This window comes from Vulpes vulpes, chromosome 11, assembly GCF_048418805.1.
Source record: "Vulpes vulpes isolate BD-2025 chromosome 11, VulVul3, whole genome shotgun sequence".
Classification (NCBI taxonomy): domain Eukaryota; kingdom Metazoa; phylum Chordata; class Mammalia; order Carnivora; family Canidae; genus Vulpes; species Vulpes vulpes.
This window is the reverse complement of record NC_132790.1, coordinates 54,529,813-54,551,141: the sequence shown is the minus strand read 5'-3', so window position 1 is coordinate 54,551,141 and position 21,329 is coordinate 54,529,813. Positions and strand designations below refer to the sequence as shown.

The following is a 21,329-nucleotide window of genomic DNA, read 5'->3' as shown; positions in this document are numbered from 1 at the left end:
TTCTGCTCCCACCTTAAGAACCTTAAGAATTTTAGAGAATCCTGTTCACTGGAAGAAAAATAAAATATTTGCATTCCTCCTTGATTAGCACTGTGATTTTTTAGTTGTAAAAAATTACTTTAAAAGAATCATGTTTAAAAAGATTCTATCAACGGGGATCCCTGGGTGGTTCAGTGGCTTGGCATCTGCCTTCAGCCCGGGGATGGGGGGGGTGGGGGGGGTGGGGGGGTGGGGGGGGTAGGGCGTGATCCTGGAGTCCCAGGATAGAGTTCTGCATCGGGCTCCCTGCAGGGAGCCTGCTTCTCCCTCTGCCTGTGTCTCTGCCCCCCTCTCTCTCTCTGTGTCTCTCATAAATAAATAAAATCTTAAAAAAAAATTCTATTAAAAATATACTCACTCTGATTATTGCTTCTCTTTAAAACGTTATGTTAAAGTTATTGGGGGTAGGAGGAGAGTGTGCACATGTTAGTAAATGTGATATAAATGTAGACTCACTCTCAATACAGAGAGCCCCACTGGGGCCAAACATTTCTAGGGTGAATACCAATGGCTTCTGGGGCTTCCTGGGGCTGTCCCAATTAAAATAGTTCTATGACAAAGTCTGACTTTCTCTGACCATGGCTTGACCCCTGGTGGAGTCCCCACTCTGCTATTATCACCAAGGTGATAATAGATCCAATAAATGTTAGGTTCCTGGAAATGTGTGACCTGCTTCTTTGTTAATCAGACAAATGTGTGTCTGTCTGTTTTAAAAGTTCTCTAAACACAATTCTCTCCTAAGAACTTAAAGCAAAAATTTCAATGCTGTTTTAAAGTCACAGTTTAAAATTTTTCAAATTTGCTCCAGTGTTCCTTCAAAAACAACAAACTCTGATTGAATGCTGACTTTGTCAAACTCTGAAAGAAGTCAAAGACTATTTGAGGACTTAAAGTGGAACAGACCAAGGTCCATTTCTCAAGGTTAAAAGGCTCCCATTACACAGGATAAATGAGTAATTGTGATGTTAATTTGGGAGAAAGAAAAGAAAAAGAATTTAAAAAAAAAAAAGGTAAAATAGGGAAGGGCTTGCTTAGATAAGATGGTTAAAGAGATCTCACCACACTGCACTGCACAGAGAAAAAATTAATTCTCCCCTTTTTTTAGATCCAAAAGGGTCTGCAGCTGATGTAAACCACCCTCCCTGCTTCCTCCTTGGTCTTGGAGTAATAAATAACTGTATGATCTCTCTGTATCTTATGACAAATCCAACTAGAATTAAAGCGATGAAAACATAAAATATTAGCATAAAAGATGAATCACTTCTTCCTTTTTTCAAATCCCACACATAAATTCCTTTCCTTCTGAGGCCCCAAAGTTCTAGCCCTGCTTGACCTTTTTAGGAGCACCTCATTTAACAGTGGGCATCATGCAGTCTCATGTATCTGGAACAAAGCTAAGAAATGGTGAGCAAAACCTGATTCCAGGCAGCCTTATATGTGTTACAAAATAACATGTACTAAAAATTGCAAAGAGAACCACCCCCTTCAACTCAGAGCCTCTTTATACCTAATTTGTTTGTTACTAAAGTTTGTCACTAAATTTTTGTTACTAAATTCTTAAAACATTTAAAAATTTTATTTATTTATTTTTAAAGTAAGCTCTCTGCTCAACCTGGGGCTTGAACTCATGACCTCAAGATCAAGAGTTGCATGCTCTATAGACTGAGCCAGCCAGGCACCCTACCCTGTTTTGGTGCTAAATTAATATATATTGGTGGAAAGAAATTTGATGATCTAGTTTCCAAGCTTATTGGACTTATGACTAGGAAACAATGAATTAGGTGGAAATAGAATTTGTAGGAGGTAAAAATAACCATAAATTGAATTAGGCCATTTAAAAAAAAAACTTAAAAAAAAAATTGAATTAGGCCAAAAAAAGTTTAAAAAGCAAATCAGATTCAGAATGAAAGCAGGGTCAGCTGTGCTAAGACTTGTGACAGTTTGCAGAAATGGCTACAGTTCTCTGCAGCTCCCCCTGTCAAGAGACAGAATCTGTTCCTCCATCCCCTGAACCTGGCTGGTCTAGTGATTTGGTCTGGCCAAAGAACATGGGAGAAGTGACTTGTGATTTCCGACTTGGGCCCTAAGAAGCCTCACATGCTGGCATTCTTCCTTTGAACACTGCCAGGTGTCATATGAACGAGTCTGGGACAGCTTGCTGGATGATGAGAGAGACATGGCCCGATCTCCTCTGTCACCTCAGTGGACAGATAGCTAACATCCAGGAATGCAGCCTCCATGCTGACCAGAAGGGCATGCCCAGCTGAGACCACCAGCAGAATGGCCCTGTTTGCCAATACCTGCAGTGATGAGCTGAATGAATGGCTGTGACTTTAAACCACTAAGGTGTGATGGTTTGTTATACAGCAAAAGCTAACTGATACATATCAAGGTGTATTAGCATGCTACTTTTCAGTAAAGGAAATGATGTTTATAAACCCAATTTAAAAACCATAGAGTCATTTTCTAGTATTCAGTTCCTCTTTTACTAATCAGTCACCAGATCCTGTCAGTGCTGCCTAGTGGTGTGTGTGCCCGTCTCGGGGTGGTTGTAAATGACTCAGTAGGAGGACACACGTGAGCACCCAGCACAGTGACATGCAGTAAGCTCTCAATAAATGCAGCTGCTGGTGTTATTTCTCAAGGAGGAGCCCTTCCCACCACCCCCATTGCTACACCAAAGTCCTAGCTTCATTCCTTTTCCAGGGGCCACGTATCCAGCAGAAGAGCAGATGTCAGGGCTAATGAGGAGGAAGAGGTCTGTTTTAGATGGAGCGAGTTGGAGATGCCTGTGAGAGTGCCAACGGCAGGCCCACACTGGTGGTTGGATGTGGGTCTCTGGGTTCTCAAAAGTGCTTAGTTGGAGCTGGGAATTTGGTTGCTGGTACATCCATGAGGATGACATCCCCTGGAAGTGTGAGAAGGGGGTGCAGGATCAAGTCCTAGGACTGCGGCATAGAAGCTGACAGAGAAGCCTGGAAAGGAAACCCTGGAGGAATTTCACACAGAAGTTAGAAGAGTTTCCAGGAAGGGAGTGGTTACTCACATCAGACGTTACTTGTCAAGATGTTAAGTAAGACGAGGCTTGAGAAATGGCTGGGGGACATATCAACATGTGGGTGCTGGTGGTGTTGGTGAGAACAGCTTTGGAGGAGCGTGGGAGCAGAAGGTAGTTCCTCCCCCATGGCACTCCACTCGGAGTTAGTCCTACCAGCTGAGTCCTTTCCCAACAGCTCCAAACCTGGGACAGGTACCCCACCTCTGCATTCCCATTACAAGCACTGAATATATATGCTTTCTTTTTTTTTTTTTTTTAAAGATTGTATGTAGGGGGTCCCTGGGTAGCTAGGTAGTTTAGTGCTGCCTTCAGTCTGGGGCATGATCCTGGAGACCCAGGATCGAGTCCCACATCAGGCTCCCTGCATGGAGCCTGCTTCTCCTTCTGCCTGTGTCTCTGCCTCTCTTTCTGTGTGTCTCTCATGAATAAATAAATAAAATCATAAAAAAATAAATATTGTATGTATGTATGTATGTATGTATTTAGAGGGAGTGTGAGCAGAGGGAGGGGCAGAGGGAGAGAGAGAATCTCTAGACTCTGCACTGAGTGTGGGGCTCGTTCTTACAACCCTGAGATCATGACCTGAGCCAAAATCAAGAGTCCAATGCTTAACTGAATGAGCCATCCCAGTGCCCCTGAATACATACTTTTAACTTGCATTGCAGCCCACCTCCCAATTTGTACAGGCTTCTATGTATAGACTCAAGACCCACAGGTCTTCTATAGGATGGCCATTAGGTCTGGCAACATAGAGGAAATTATTCCACTGCACTGAATGTAGCTTTACTTATTTATTTATTTTTGCTAAGTGCCAGACTTGATGGCCACTTCCTTTTCAATGATTAGATGATTAGTAAGTACTTGAGGCTGAACATGTCTAAAACAGAGCTTCTGATCCCCACCGGCACCCCGCCTGCCCTGCTCCAGCCTTCCTACCTCAGAAACTAACCACACACTCACCCCTCCCATTACATGTAGCCTCAAACTCTGGGGTCCTCCTTGACTGCTTTCTCTGGAACACCTTACAGTATCCTTCAGCAAACTTTGCCTTTTCTTTTTGTTTTCTTTCTTTTCTTTTCTTTCTTTCTTTTAAGATTTTATTTATTTGAGAAAGAGGGTGAGAGAGAAGGAACAGGGGTAGAGGCAGAGGGAAAGGGAAAAGCAGGCTCCCTGCTGAGCAGGGAACCTGGTGTGGGGCTGGATCCCATTGGGATCATAACCTGAGATGAAGGCAGATGCTTAACTAACTGAGTCACCCAGGCACCCTGCCTTTTCCCCCCCTGCTCTGAATCTTGCACTTCACTTCATTAGTACCCAAGCAGTTTCTTATAGGATTGCCACAATAGCTTCCTACCAGGAATTCCTGCATCAAGTCTTGCCCTCCTATAATCCATTCCCACTGAGAAGTGAGCTTTTATTTTTTTTTAAGATTTTATTTATTTATTCATGAGAAACACACACACAGAGAGAGAGAGGCAAAGACACAGGCAGAGGGAGAAGCAGGCTCCATGCAGGGAGCCTGACGTTGGACTCGATCCCCGGTCTCCAGGATCATGCCCTGGGCTGAAGGTGGCGCTAAACCGCTGAGCCACCCGGGCTGCCCGGGCAGTGAACTTTTAAAGTCAGCTCTTTCATTGCTTACTCGCCACCATTGGAGTGAGAAGCCAAATTCACCAGCCCTGACTTGGCCATCCCCTTAGCTAGCCCCTCTTCTCCCACACTCCCCCCATCACGCATGGGATTTTTCTCTTTGTGGGCCTTTGCACTTGCTGCTCCCTGGCTCTGGAACGTTCTTCCTCTGGCTCCTCACATGGGTGACTGAGCACCATACTTCAGTTCTCAATGGTCACTTTCTCCTAGAGGCACGCTTGACCACTCCTTAGGTGATGGTTTCAAAATATGCCATTCTTAACACTTCTCCCTTCAAAGGGCAGAATCTAATTCCTATCCCCAAAACAGGGACTGGACTCAATGACTCTCTTTTAACTAACTGAATGTGATGAATACTATGTGACTTTCAAGGCTAGGTTATAAAAAAGGGTGGTTTCTGCCTCTTTCTCTTTCCTGGATGGCTCTGTCTGGGAAAGCCAGTCGCCGCCATGTCATGAGGACACTCAAGCAACCTATGGAGAGGCCTGTGTAGAGAAGAACTAAGGCCTCCAGGCAGCAGCCAGCACCACTGGCAGCCATGGGAGTGAGGCACCTTGGAAGTGGGTCTTCCTGAGCCAGTCAAGCCTTCAGATGCTGTAACCCTGTCTGACAGCTTGACTAGAACTTCACGAGAGAGCCTGCTCTAAAACCACCAGGCCAAGCTGGTCCCAAATCCCTGATCCACAGAAACTGTGAACTTAATAAGTGCTTATCATAGTTTTAAGCCACTAAATTTTAGGGTAAAATTTGTTACACAGCAATAGGTAACTATTATACCATATACGATAGCAACATCTTCACCTCTGTACCTTACTTTACATCACATCATCACGTTTAATTTCTTCCTACTTGTTACCAATATCTGAAATTATAGCATTCAATTTTTGAATTTATTTTAATTTATTTTTTTAAAAAATATTTTTATTTATTTATTCATGAGAGACAAAGAGAAAGAGAGGTAGAAACAGAGACAGAGACAGAAGCAGGCTCCATGCAGGACGCTCGATGTGGGACTCGATCCGGAGACTTCGGGATCACGCCTTGAGTCAAAGGCAGACGCTCAACCATTGAGCCAGCCAGGCGTCCCGTGAATTTATTTTTTATTTTATTTTATTTTTTATTTTTTTTCCGTGAATTTATTTTTAATTCAAATTATAGCATTTAATTATGAAGTCTTTCCCTGTAGCAATGCCCATGCCTATCCTGCTCACATGGTGAATGAAACCACCTTTCCAATTGTACTTTCTACCACTCCCTTCCTGACTCCTTCTGGGATGTTATCTATGACACCAGCAATTCTCTGGATACCAGCTGCAGGTCCAACAATTCAATTATGACATCATCTACCTAGAGCTGGGATCAGATCCCGTAAGACTGCCCTTACTTCAGATGCCAGTTGCAAGTCTGGGGCACCTATACTTCTGAACTACCAGCTACAACTTGGGGGTTCCTGTAACCACCTCCTTGGGTTCAATAATTTGCTAGAATGGTACACAGAACTCAGGAAAGCATTTTACTTACATTTACCCTCTCCAGGTGTACCTTCCATCACCTGAATTTGTTTACTCACCCAGAAGTTCTAGAGTTTTTACAAAGCTCCATCTCCAGCCCCCAATACCTACTCCAAGAAGTCAGAAGTTAGGGGGTGGAGCTGAAGAGTTGCAATCATTTAACTACTTGGTGTTTCTGGTGACCAGGCCCCACTGGCACTAGAAAGAACAAATGATGAGGGTGCTGGAAATTTCAAAAGCAAGACACAGAAATAATTTTAATTTATGAAGGGATTTCTGCCAGCCCTTTGTTAGAAATTCTTTTCTTTTGTGATTTTTTTTTTACATCTTGAAAGAAGGAATATTTTTTTCCTTTAAAAAATAAAATTACTTTTAGTCAGTATTCTATTTTGCTTCTTAGCTTTCAGAGAATAATTCTGGTTGAGAAGAGTGGGACATTACTCCAGCCCTCTCCTCATCATGCTCTGTTATGCACCCAACCCTACCACGAGTGGCCAACACATGCGGGAAGGCAGTGGATATTGATACGAGACTTATGTGCACCATATGGAGGAGAGATAAAGAACGCCAATCCACTGCATTGGCAGAACACTTAAGGTATGGCACACATGACACAGCTAGAACTCCGCCTATCTGAGGGAGCTTGTGGGCAGATAAGAGTTCTGTGCAGACAAAATGCTGGCCTGTGTCTCTTGGAAAGAGCAAAATTTATGCCTGACCACTTCCCACTGAAATCCCAGTTTGATGGTTGGGCATTTAACCAGAAAGCCATATCCTAATCAGAAGTGATTTCCTTAATCTCATGAATCACCCTTATCAGTGACTTTGTTCACTAAATCAAGGCAGTCTCTGTCAACTGAAGAGCACCAGCGCAGAGGCTGGCACAGGGCCGCAGAGGAGGGTGCAGGAGGGTCAGTGTGTCCAGAGGCAGGGTCTTAGGAATGGCTCCAGGTTCAGATGTCATTCTGTCCAACCCTACCCCTATCCCTCCACCTGCCAAAGTGCTCATTCTCCCAAAAGTCAGAAGAACTCAGTGCTCTGTGGAGGATGAGTTCTCTTTGTTCCACATCTGCTGATTATTCAGAACCTCAGGAGCTGGCCTAGGTCTGTCCTCATTAACAGGGACCACAGTTGACCAGAAAATAATAGAAAACAGTATGCACTGTTTTATGTGTATGTCCTCTGACCTTCAGACCCATGCAACCCTGGTCTACAAATCCCATGGATTGGCCCTCTTGTCTGCTTTATTGAGATATACTTCACACACCATACAATTCACTCAAGTGTACAATTCAGTGGCTGTGAGAACACTATAGAGCTTTGCAACCATTACTGCAGTCAATTTTAGAATATCTTCATCACTCCAAACAGAAACCCTGCAGCCTTTAGTATTCACTCCCCATCCTTCCTCCCAACCTGTCCTTTCCCTACTCTAGGCAACCACTGATTTTTCCGTGTCTATAGATTTGCCTATTCTGGACATTTCATATAAATGGAATCTTCCACATGTTTGGTTTGTGATTGGTTCCTTTCATTTAACACACTTTCCAGGCTCATCCAGTTGTAACATATATAACTACTTCATTTATTTTTACTGCCAAATAACTTTCCTTTACTATATATATAATAAACATTTTGTTTATTCATTCATCAGTGGATGGACATTTGAGCTTTTCCACCTTCTCATTGATTTTGGATAATTTGGGATAATGCTGCTGTGAACATCTGTGTATTAGTTTTTGAGTGGACATGTGCATTAGATGGGCTTTTGGGGTTCTAAGCCTTCTGACATATTTGTAAAGGGCGCATGTCTATGGACCTTCCAAACATGAAGGTGTAGAACACCCATCAGATTGACAAAATTGGTGCAGAGCCCCCGTCTGCACAAGTTCCTCATCGGCCTTGCAGGTCCTGCACCTTGCTGCCTGCCCTTCCATGTGGGCCTGCAAGTTGGGCAGATGTGGGGCTCAGGGAGCAGTTCCACTACCTACTTCTGCTCCTCATGCAAGGTCCTTACCTCTCCTTGACCTGCTCACCTGCAAACTAGAAGTAATGACAGGACATCCCACTCCACCTGCTCTTTTGGTGATTACAGAGGTAGTGTCTTAAAGTGTTGAGCACAACGCCTGGGTCAGGCACTCTTGGGTGTGACACCTTTATGACCTTGGCCAAGGTGAAACCCCTTAGACTTCCAAAGATGTCTGCTTTTCCATTTCTGCACCTTTGCATCTATCATTTTTCCACTTGAGATTCCCTCCCTGAAAACCTCCCTCTGACTCTGGGGAAGGGCTATCCACCTGTCAGGTCTGCTTCACTTGAGCCACCCCACTCTTTCATCATCCCTGTCATGGACAGGTTGTCTTTCTGCTTTGCATCTCCTGAAAGTTCTTTCTCTGAAAGCACTAAACTGATGCCGCCTGGTGAACAATGGCTTTCATCTGCCTTGGCCCTGTATCCACAGCCCCTTGCAAAGCCTCTCATCACCAACAGGGCTGCCTGAGGGCCTACACTCCTCCTACTTGCTTTTTTCCTGGGGTGGGGGTGGGGGGGTTGCTCAGCAACACAGCCACCTGTGCACCCTTCCACCGGAGAGAATTTACAGAGCAACCAGGTCCTGGGAGGTGAGCAGGATGGTGAATAAGCTGAGCACTTTTAACAAATGCCCTTTCTGAAGCTGGGTGGGTGAAACCGTGGTGCCAGCCTAAGTGTGATGAGCTCGGGTGGGGCACTCAGGTGGGCGGGGATGGTTCTTTCCTGGACTAGAGTCTAGGAAGGTTTCTTAGAGGAGTTAATGCTGGTCTTGGCAGGTGAATATGTGTTGGGTAGTGTGAGAGAGTAAAAAAAGCATGAACAAAGGACACATGTGACCCAGCAGGATACCAAGAGGAACAAGGAGACAAGGAAACCTGGGAAAAAGGAGGGAGCAAGGGAGCAAGAAGAACAAGATTGCTGGCTAAAGTGCAAAGATCCAGAGAGGGTCTGACTTTGCTTCTGGGTCTCAGAGCACCCAGACGGCACTTCTTGGTGGGAACCTGGAAGGTGACAGAAAAGACTGAAAGGCTGCTAAAATGCAGGATCCGGGCCTGGAGGAAGAAGGTGTGGAGAGGATTCAGAGCTCAGACTTCCTCCTCTGGCCACTGGGCAGGAAGTGAGGGTACAGGCAGAGATAAGTCTGACAGGAAGCTGAGGGAACAAAGGAGTTACACTTGATAGCAGTCAAGGAGGGTGAGTGGGTGGGGAAGGAGGCTGGTGGCTTGGCTTAGGGGAGAGGTGAAGGTTAGAAAGACCAGCTGGGGAAGGGGGAAGAGAGACCAAAGACTGCTAGGCCCATTGGGGGCCTCCAGGGCTGGAGAGTGCGGGGATCAGGGGCCCTGATGAGCACTCTAGAGAGCCCCCCACCTCCTGCAGTACTCAGGAACTGGTGAAGGAGCACAGACCAATGGTGGACCCACTCAAAATAGAGAATGAAGGACGCCTGGGTGGCTTAGTGGTTAAGTGTCTGCCTTCAGCTCAGGGCATGATCCTGGGGTCCAGGGATCAAGTCCCACATCGGGCTCCCTACATGGAGCCTGCTTCTCCCTCTGCCTATGTCTCTGCCTCTCTCTCTCTCTCTCTCTCTCTCTCTTTCTCTCTCTCTCTCTCTGTATCTCTCATGAATAAATAAATAAAATCTTTTAAAAAATTAGAGGATGAACAAGGAGACAGAGTGGAAGGTCAAGGGGGCCGGTTCTTTTTAAAAAAGAACAGGGATGATTTCTAGGCTGGATAGGGAAGAGCGGTGGCCTTAAGGGTGGAGAGTTTCAGGTCATCAGTAGGATCCAAGAACAAGCTGGGGAGGCATGAGAGTTTGGGGGATAGAAACACATAGCAAGAGACAGGATATCACAGCTCAAGATTCTGGAGGTATGTTCACCAAGATATACCATAGGCTCGGTCATGAAACAAGTTTCAATAAATTTAAGAAGACTGTGGAACTATCACCACAATTGAATTTTGGAACATTTCCAACACCCCAAAAAGAAACCTACTACTTGCAGTTATTCTCCATTCCTACCATCAGCCCCAGACAACCATGAAGCTACTTTTGGTCTCTACAGATTTGTCTTTACTGAACATTTGATATAAATAGAATCCTACAACATATGGTCTTTTATGCCTGGCTTCTTTTACTTAGTGTGTTTTTTCAGACTCATCCACACTGTAGCTTGTATCAGTAGTCTGTTCCTTTTTACTATGGAACACTATTCCTTTGTATGGATATACCACCTTTTCTTTACCCATTCATCAATTGATGGACATTTGAATTATATCCAGTTTGGGGTTATTATGAATTATGCTGCTCTGAATATTTGCATAGACGTCTTTAGGTAGATAAAGGTAGATTTCTCTTGGGTATACACCCAAAAGTGGAACTCCTAGTCCTATGGTAATTCTGTTTAACCTTTGAAAAAAACCTCCAAAACCATGTTCCAAAGTGTTTGTGCCATTTTACATTCCCACAAATGATGTAGGAGGGTTCTCATTTCTCCGTATCCTTGCCAACATTTGTTATTGTTCATCTTTTATTATTATAGCCATTCTAGTGGGCGTGAAGTAGTATTTCACTGAAGGTTCTGATTTATACTTTTCTGACAATTAATAATGTTGAGAGCATTATGCATCTTTTCAGGTACTTAGCCATGTGTATATCTCCTTTGGTGATATTTGAACATTTTTTGATTGGGTTGTTTACCTTCCTATTATTGAGCTGTAAGAATTCTTGATGTATTCTAGAAACAAATTCTTTGCTAGACATATGATTTGAAAATATTTTCTCCCAGTCTGTGGTTTGAGTTTTCTTTTTCTTAATGATTTCTTTTGTTTTTTTAATTTTTTAAAATTTTTTAATTTTTAAATTTTTTTAATGATTTCTTTTGAAGAGCAAACATTTTTAATTTTGATGAAATCCAATTTATCACTTTTTCCTTAAGGATCATGCTTTAGGGTCAATGTAACAAGTCTTTGCCTAATCAAAGGTCATTCAGGTTTTCTTCCTTCTTTTAGAAAAGTTTTATAGAAGAATTAAATTAGAAATCAGTAAAAGTAAGATATGCTGAAAAAAACCCCACAAATATATGGAAATTAAATAACAATTATCTATGAGGGTTTTTTTTTTTTGTTTTTTTTTTTGAGAGAGAGAAAACACAAAAAGTGGAGGGAGAGAGGGAGAGAGAGAATCTTAAGTAGGCTCCATGATCAGCACAGGACATGGGGCTCAATTCCAGGACCCTCAGATCATGACATGAGCCAAAGTCAAGATTCAGATGCTTAATTGACTGAACCACCCAGGCACCCCCAAAAGGGCACTTCTTAAGCAAATGTGTGCATCTTTTATCCTCTATTCTTCCAGCTATTTACCTACTTTTCTCCTCTTCTTCAGAGTCAAAATTCTCAAAATGAATGTTTATATTCAAGTATTCAAATTTATGTTCACAAGTTTGTTTCTTTACCTTATACTCCTTGGGAGTATATAGTACAGCCTATGGATGCTTTGCTCCACTGGCATATACTTCCTGAGGGTCCCAGTGAGCTCCTTGTTACAAAATCCAGTAGAAGAGCTTCTGTCTTTCTCACATTCATCCCCTCAGCAGTACAAATGCCGGTTTTCCTTCTCACTCTCTGCCCACCGTGTTTGTACCCCTTTTCTTTTTTTCTGTATCCTTTCTCCTCAGAGGATCTCCTCCAACCCATGTCTTCAGTGACCATCCATACACAGATGATCTTATACATACATTCCCAGCTCAGATCCATCCTCTGGCTTCTCCCTCCACAGATATCACAGCCTTCTTCCAATATCTTCTCTCAGCTATTCTCAAAGGCCTCTCAAACTCAATCTATCCAAATCCAACTCACAATCTCCCCCTCCTAGCACATGTCTTTTTCTGAAATTTCTTCTTTCAATAAATGGTACCATCTTCTCAGCCACCAAGCTGGAATGTAAGAGTCATCCAGGATATGTCCTTCTCTTTAAATCCTGATATCCAATCCATCATTACAACTCACTGATTTAACTTCACACATCTCTTAGATAGTTGATATTATCTCCATCTTGTCTACCACTATCCTAGTCTCACACTGAGACTATGGTCCAGCTGCCTAGATAGCTTCCCAAAATCCACAGGTACTCTCACCCAACCCTATTCTGCACCCTGGTATCAGAGAAGCTTGTCCCATCACAATCACATCATGGCACTCTCCTGCTTCAAAGGCTCTCAACACAAAGACAAAACTTTAATGTAGTTTAATTGGCCTAGTCCAATCTCATCTCTACCAACTTTCTAGTCTCTTCTCTGAACCACACTCCACACCTAAACCCTATATTTGGGTCCTTTACCAGTTCCTCATGCTCCTCATTCTCCCTCTAACCACATGGCCTTTGCACATGCTATCTTCTTTGCTTGGAACAAGTTTCCCTTCCCCTTTTGCCATGTTAATTCCTTTTTTTTTTTTTTTTTTTTTGTTAATTCTTTCTTATCCTTCATATCTTTGTCAAGCATGACTCTCACAGGAAAGGCTTCCCTGATCTCCCTGACAAGGTCAAATGCCCCAATTATTATCAACTCCTGTATTTCTTCTTAGCACTTATTGCAGCTGCAGTCTTGTCATTTAATTTGGGTGATTATATGATATGGGTCTGTCTCCCCAACTAGTGTGTAAGTTCCATGAGGGCAAGTCCCATAGCTGGTTTGGTTCATCGTTGTATCCTTAGCACCCAGCACAAAGCTTGGATACATAGTGGCCACTGAAAAATACTTGTTGAATGAATAACTGAGTCATGGTAAGGTCACCCTGGATGAAAATACGACTGAAGAGAAGAAGACAACAGTGAAGGAAGACATGTGAACACCTTCAAAGAATAAAGGGGGGGGAGGTGACCAGGCTGTAAAATGGCCAAGGAAGAGCTGAAGATCATGGAGATAGTGGTGGATGCCCCCAGGGTGCAGGGCTGTATGAAGGTGGGGTGTTGTGGAGTGTAGGGGGAGGCATGGACAAAAGAAAAATAAGTTCTCCCAGTGATTCATCCCTTTGCTTGGACCAAATTTTCTTCAAGATAAAGAGAAAGTATCCCTCATAATCAGTGTCCAAAGGAGCTATGGTTTTTCTTAAAGGAAGGAGGAAAGCCATCATTTTCTCAAGGAAGTTGTCAGTCAGTGAAAATGGGGCAGATGCTATACATTCAAGCTGGCAATTGCATTCCTGAAGATCTGCCATGGTTCCACTACTGAGGAATGGGTAAACTAACACAGAAAGCCCCCACTCCCAAACTGTTACACAACATCTCATTAGCAGTTCTTTTTTATTCCTTATCAGAAGCTAAAAGCAGATGTTTGAGACCTGAATTAAAACACTTTCCATGAAGACACGTACCTTGGTCCATCCAGGAAACTGGATAAAGGTGTCCTGGGGCAAGTCTGGGATCCCACTGGGAATAGAGAAGTTCCCCATATAAAAGGCCGGGAGCATGTAGTTAGACGAGCGGTGGGCAAAGGTTTTATTATGGCGGCCATTGTTAGGGCCATGCCAGCCTCCCAGGTGGCTGCGTACTGCATCCTCAGTGTCCAACGGGAAGATCATCCAGTTTGTGAGGATACTGGACCCAAGGGTCAGGTTAGAAATAAGGCCCTGTAAAGGAGAAACTGAGCAATGAGCTAGGGTGGGAAGTAAAAGGCTTCAAGTGTCTTTGTGTCCCTACGCTGAATTCTTGAGAAGAGCAAACCAGGACATGAAACACCAAGAGTAAATGAGACTCAAATTGTGTGTGTACAATTTGAGTCTCATTTTTGAGCCTGAGGCCAGAGCTTTTGACTCCATACCCCCAATCTTCAGTGTTCAGTTCAGAGTCATTGCTGGATGGAAGGAATGAGTGGAGTCAGGAATACAGAAGAACATTTAGCCACTGTAGGAAGGGCTGGGGGGACAGACTCTGCCCCTTCATATAACCAGGAGCATGGCCATTCCATTGGAGTGTGATTGCCCTGCCTCTGAGTGGCACCAACAGGGTCAGGGAATAACCCCACACATGGGTTTTGTCCTAGAGAGGGGGGTACCCTCAATCTTTCCATGTGGGGGCCTTCTCTCCTCTAGATGGTGAGCTACATGGGAGAAGCCTGTACCTCAACATCTTTGTCTGCAAGATGCTCTGCAAGGCACTTTGAGGCATGCAAAGATGTCAAAGTGCCTTGCAGAGCATCTTGCAGAGTATGACCTTACCAAACATTTGCTGAATAATGCTCTAAAAATGTTTTCCTCAGGCAAACGTTTGGGCTGGGGCTAGACACCTGGACACAGGGTAACCAGGAGGGGTAAGAGAGACCGTGCACCAAGCGAAAAGCCTTTCTATTATTCAAGACTTCGTCCTGGATTGTCCACATCCAGAAAACAGAGCCAATCAAATACTAAGCTGGCTTTTTCAGCAACAGGGTATCTTTTGAAAGCTAGGTGGGTCTTTAAAGCAAGGGAGAAGCAGGGTGCAGTAGCTTCCTCCTTCTGTTTCTTTCTACAGGGTGACTGAACCTGAACACAAGAGAAGGGTTCTCTTTGCAAAGCACAACTTTCTCATCACCTGCAGAGGAAAACAGGTCTTCAAAATAGCCCAACTTTGAAGTTGCAAAACAAATTACCGTAGATTTACCTGCCAAACTTGGCAAAGTGTGCATGCTTTTAAAAATCACTTCTTTGTGAACAGGGCTGGAGGAGAAGAATGTATATATGAGAGTTTTTAAATGGGTTTGCAGAAACTTCCTTAGGTGGCACAGGCATGGCCCCATCAACCTTTGAACCTCACTCCTGACAGTGGGGCTGCTCCTACCTTAAAATCATTGATATATCTGCCATAGTTCACACGTCCCATGTTCTCCACCAGCAGGTCCAGAGTGGCTCCAGCCTTCCCGGTTATGTTCAGAGTGATGACATTACTTCGCTCCATGACTCCCTGGGGCACCTGTGGGGTTAGAGACCAGTGGGAATTAACTGGTGTGAAAAATGCAGCAGAACCCAGCTCCCTCAGCTGTCACACTCATTTTGCTGTCTTGAAGTGTCACTGGACTCCGGAGGCAATGCTCTGAAAGCCCCTTTGCCCAAATCACCAGCCAGGTGATCAAGTTCCTCTAAACACTGCTTCCTAAGCAGGCGACTCACCAGCTACAGCTCAGAACAAGGGAAGATCTAGGCTGGCTTCCTCTGCTTTGGGATGTTTTGCTGCACATCCATTTTTAATAGGAAAGGAATGGAGAAAATTCAAGGAAGGGATTCGATTCCTATCACAGGAACTGCTTTGTATTCTTACAGCACAAAAGGCAATCATAAAAGGTGGCTTCTAAACAACGTGGAGAAATGAGACAAAATCAGATAGATGAGATAAAATCAGAGAGTTAGGTGGAGTAGTCTCACCTCAAAATACCTGATAATGGTGCATTAACCATGTAAATTGTATAATAGAGTGAGAAAAAAGCCAGGTTGTTGTTGTTGTTTTTTTTTTTTTTTTAGCAGCAACATATTCCTGACTTTTTGAAAGGGGAAGGTTTTGTTTTGTTTCTTTCTTTAAAAAAAAAAAGTTACATTGATCTGATTGACTACAATTCAGTAAGATGACCCCTAAAATGGAATTCAAGAAACAACTGCTAACACTATACACACGGGCAATATACATATTTAAATGTCCTAGAAACTTGCTCCCACTGAAATGAAAGCCTTTGATCACAATAGAATGGAAATATTTTAATTTAAAATTTCCTGAACAAATTTCTGCGGTTAGAAAAATCTCTTCCTGTGTTTTTTCACATGATTATTTCAGTGGAAGGGATGGAAACCCTCCAGTGTACCTTTGCTGTGTTGGGAGATAAAGGTCTTTGTATATTGTAGCTATAATTATAATTCTCTAGAAGAGAATTTCTTATGCAGGATGAAGGCATAGGGTTAAAGGGATCCCTGCTCCAGCATGTACCACACAGACCCTGTCCTTAAAGAGCAAAAGCCACATGGCTGATGTTCTGTGACCAGGCGGAGAGGATGGCATGGACTAGGGAGACCAGGAAGGTTTAGGAGAAGAGAGGGTACTTGAGTGTACCCCTCCGGGTTCAGATGGGCGAGGGGGTGTATTCCAGGTGGAGGGAGCATGGGTGAGGCCACATCAGCCAGCAAGGACCACAGCTGAAGGACACCAAGAGGAGCAGAGCCTGAGTTTGGAAAGGTAGTCAATAGCTTTGAATGCCACATTACCAAGCGCAGACCACACATTGCCCCACTGGGGCAGACAGGCACAGCTCAGTGACAATTCTTACCCCATCCACAGAGACATAGGCGCGGTCGCGGACTCCACTGAGGGGTGAAGACAGGGGTGTGGGGTCACTGCAGTCTTGAGGAAGTGTTGTTCGGTACATCACAAAACCGAAATACTGGTGAGAAAAAGATGTAAGAAAAACACATCACTCTTTGAAAGATAGCTTGGTTGCCTCAAATCTGTGTGAAAGTGGTGTTTCTAAAATCATAAAGAAAATGTTTCCTCAGCCTCTCACAAAAATTCAGTCTGAAAAAAGGGAACTGGCTTAAATTTTTATATCATACTCTATCAGAGTAGTAAGAGCAAGGAACCCAGAAGAACACTGTATCAGCATCCCTTCCCTACGTGAGGAAACTGGACCTTGGAACATGTTAAATGATTTGCCCAGAATCACTCAGGTGACTCCTATCATATATATCAAAAGGTCATGTTACCTCAAACACACAACACAACACAACAAAAAAAGACAAACATGGGCACTGGTTGGCTCAGGGGGTAGACTGACTCTTGATCTCAGGTTCATGAGGTCAAGCCCCACACTGGGTGTGAAGATTACTTAAAAATAAAATCTTAAAAAAAAAAAAGACAAACAACAACAAAGCCAAGAATGTTCGGTAAAACATTTTCCAGGTTCTTGGGCTAAATGTGCTTTCACATACAAAACAAGAGTCAATCAGAAACTGTTTAACGTGGAGGGCTGGGGGGTAGTGGGGACAGATATAGTGAGAGGTGGGGGTGTGACCTGTTGCTAAGTCAGAAAACAGTGGTATAGATACTGGTATCCCTGGTCTGAAAGGAAGGCCCCAGACTATCAGCCCCAGCAGCAACAGCACCCATGGCCTCAGCTGGTGATGTTCCCATTGTGGATACTAGCCAGGGTGAGTTGGATCAGACCTTGCCATACAAGAGCATCCAAAAGACATCTGGCATGACGGACAGAGAAAATGTTTCTCATATCTAGGGCCCAGAAAGCAAGGGAGTGCATCTCAGCAAATGCAAAGGTGATTTGGAGGAACTGAACACACACACACACACACACACACACACACACACACACACACACACACACCAAATACGCCAACCCATGTTCCTGTATTGCAGGAAAGGGCTGAACTCAATAAATGTCACTGGGGTCACCACCCAAGGCTTCATACACAAGGGCGCCTCCCCTCCCAGATTTCCCAAATCTCCATCTCTTGTTTTTTTTTTTTTTTTTTTTCTTTTCCAAGTAATCAAAGTGGTAAGTCCCAACTCAGAGGCTGAGGGACACACTGTGAAGGGCTTCCTAGAGGGGAGTGGAAGCTGCAGACCTCCCCAAGAAGGTAGCTGAGGCTGTGAGGTGCTGGGTGGGGCGGGGAGAGGTGGGGCAGCTCCTGCAGAGGAACCCTACTCCCTGAGCCTTGCCCTTCATGGATTTCGCTGGAAATAAACATTCACTGGTCTTGCCCCAGACTGAAACAGCCAGGGCCCAGGGAGGCCCCCAATCCTAGAGCACTGCCATGGCCAGAGGTCACAAAGCAGAAGGGTCTGGCAAAGAACAATGAGTACAAGTGTCTCTACATTAACCTGGGACTTTACTTCCTAGGTTCCAACTGTCCCAGGGACCATGCCTTGTCCGTGGTGCTCCCCTGCTAGGTGGAGAAGGTGGTTGCATTTTCTAGATGAAGATACGGATACATAGCCGGTGTTGGCTGGAACTAGAGCAGGAATTCTACCCAACGTTAATGAAAGGGGGGGGGGTTAATTACTCATTTTATTGACCACAGAGTTGTTGGAATAAACCAGAGCTGTTAGAATAAAGTCACAAGTGTAAGCAGAGTCACCGGGGGCAAAATACACTAAACTAAGATTAGAGATGTTATTGTTTTATCACCTTATTGTTCAGACACCTTCCAGAAGGGGATCTCCACAGAGGATCAGTGAAGGGGGGTCCAGATAAGTTTCTATTTCAAAAAATGGAGCTGAATTCCCAACTAAGGGTTCAAACTTAACCTCACAACAAAGGGACAAACTGACCTCATGGGCACCCTGGCACAGAGCTCTGAGAAGGACACATTGCCTTTGGCACGTTCATGCCAAAAACATGTTACTGCATCTAATCAGTGAGGGGCAGTCTACAAACAACTGGCCCAAACTCCTCAGAAATGTCCACACCATGAGAAAGAGAGAGAGTAAAAACAAGACTTAGTAACAGTCACAAATGAAAGAAGACCAGACATTCTAAGTAATTGCAATGTGTGATCATGAATTGGAAACCGGATTGAAAAATAGCTATAAAAGGACATTATTGGATACTTGACTAGAGAATGCATATTAATGTTAAAGTCCTTAAGTATGATTCTGTATTGTGACTATGAGACAGTGTCCTTTATCTCAAAAGATATATTCTGTTATATTTAGGGATGAAGTGTCAGGACATTGACAACAAAGCTGAATGGTTAAAAACAAGGCGGTTGACTGCATACATACACACAGAGGCAACTGCTAACACTTAGTGAATCCAGGTGAAAGCTGTGTGAGTGCAAATTATACTTTTCTTGCAACATTTTTAGATTTGAAAATTTCTGAAATAGAAAGCTGGGGAAAAAATTTTAAATAAATGCCTGGCTGGCTCAGTTGCTAGGACATGTGACTCTTGATCTCAGGGTCATGAGTTTCGGCCCCATGCTGGGCATGGAGGCTACTTAAAAAAATAAAAAATAAAATAAATATGAGGCAGTGCCTGGGTTAACCACATGCACACATGCATACACACTGACACACACACGTGCTCTGCTCTCTGTTCTCTTCAACAGCAGGAAAGAGAACCTAATCTATTAAGAATACAGTTCCTATACCTTGGAGCTAACAAGAACAAATAATTTGACTTTTGCATATTAAAACAGTGGTTTTCCTCTAGTAATAAAGATTAACTATATTAGAAATGCACCCAGTTTATAGCTTGCACTACAGAATTACGTTGAATCAGGTTGGGTTACTACCTATTTGAGTGATAAGAAACAGGGAGGTGGGGAGATAGGAAAGATCAGTTCACCATGCCATACTTTTTTTTTTTTTTAAGATTTTATTTATTTATTCATGACAGACACAGAGAGAGAGGCAGAGACATAGGTAGAGGGAGAAGCAGGTTCCCTGCAGGGAGCCCAATGTGGGACTGGATCCCAGGACCCGGGGATCACACTCTGAGCTAAAGGCAGATGCTCAACCACTGAGCCAGCCAGGCACCCCCCACTACACCATAGTTAAAGCTGAAGAGAGCCTGGGAATCTGTGGTGAATTCCCCTAGGATCTGATTTATCTGCCTATGGTTCTGGTCCATGCACTCAGAACTGGCTCTGCGAGGCAGTGCAGAAAGCACATTTTTTTAAGTAGAGAAAGCAAGGGTGAAGCATCACCTTTGAAGGCCTACCTGTTTCACCTGGATAAACGTCAAGGGATAAAGGCTGTTTATGGGCCCAGGCGGACACAGAACATTCAGGGCCTCCTCCACTGTCTTTAACTGAAAAGAAACCAAAACATCATTCACTCGCTGTCACCCCTCCCTGGTAACCACAGTGGAGGGTAATGCCATTTGCAAATTATCAAAGCCATCAGTGGATTTGCCCAAATCCTTGACTAGACCTAATGGTTCAGATTCCATTCTTGCTGCCCCTACCCCAGACACCCTCAATCATGCCTATCCATGAGTCAGGGGACGCTTGATGAAAAGTAGCTGATGGTAATCAGAAGGTTTCAAGCATACCTATTTGCAAATACAACCTCCTTTGTATAAAAGGCCTTTAAAATGAATGAAAACCGAGGCTCAGAGGCTGCTCCCTCTGTAAAGCCTTCCCCAGCATCCCCAAGGGAAGCAACCATGACTGTGCCTTCCTCTGAACTGATCTGGGATCTATTTACCATGTCTGCATCCATGACTAGTTGATTACGTTTGCCGTCCTTGCCAGACTGTCCGCTCCTTAAGGGCAGGGTCTGTAGGGTGCAGTGTCACCCAATACCCAGCCCATAGCAGAGACTCAATAAATGCTTAGTATATTCAGTCCAAATGACGGTGTATTCTTGTACTTCAGGATGCTTATTCTGATGCAGTAGCAAGAATGCTAACAGCTCCCAATCACTGAGTGCCTACCAAATACCAGGTCAAAGCACCCTACAGGCACACCTTGCTGAACCTTCGAGCCACCCAAGGAGGCTGCCCTCATCCCCATGTTAGGGATGAAGAGACAGGTTTTCAGAGAGATTCACTGGAGCAATGGCAGAGTCAAGATTTGCAGTGAGGTTTGGCTCCGAACCCAGGACTTCCTGTGACATGATCCTGGTCAGGAATTTTTATAAATACTTCTCGGGGTTACCTGACCTTGCTGATGTGTGGCATCAAGGAAAGCAAAATCTTAAGCATAATTATATCAATTTGGCTATTCCATGGATGTTTTTCTACCTGGACAGCTGAAGAAATTCAACTCATGGTACAAGGTTTAATCCTATAAAACCATGTCTGACATAAATTCAGTTATACGCTAATTTGCTACCTTAAACTGTATACATTTAGCTAATAATGAAAAGCTATTTCTGCTCACACAATTTTTTCCTTCATGGTAAACAGAATGTATTTTTGGTACTAAGCTCAGTTTTGTTTTCTTTCTCTCTCTCTCATTTTTTTTTCTGTATTAAATATTTGCAGTTATTTTCTGTTGCATAAAAATAAATTTCTCTCAGCTCTAAAACCAACCAACCTTTTCCTTAAGTAGCAGCAGCA

At 43.8% G+C, this 21,329-nt stretch overlaps 1 protein-coding gene across 2 annotated transcripts in view; it reads right to left on the bottom strand.

The window, feature by feature from the left end:
• Positions 1 to 21,329, bottom strand: part of GLB1 (galactosidase beta 1) — an 82,173-nt gene that overhangs the window by 4,264 nt on the left and 56,580 nt on the right. For both annotated transcript variants that reach the window (XM_072726343.1, XM_026016380.2), the window contains exons 12-15: positions 19,986 to 20,075; positions 16,578 to 16,691; positions 15,107 to 15,238; positions 13,666 to 13,920 (exon numbers count right to left, since the gene is read on the bottom strand). In XM_072726343.1, coding sequence (XP_072582444.1) covers positions 13,666 to 13,920; positions 15,107 to 15,238; positions 16,578 to 16,691; positions 19,986 to 20,075 — 591 coding nt within the window. The remainder of the gene's footprint in view (positions 1 to 13,665; positions 13,921 to 15,106; positions 15,239 to 16,577; positions 16,692 to 19,985; positions 20,076 to 21,329) is intronic.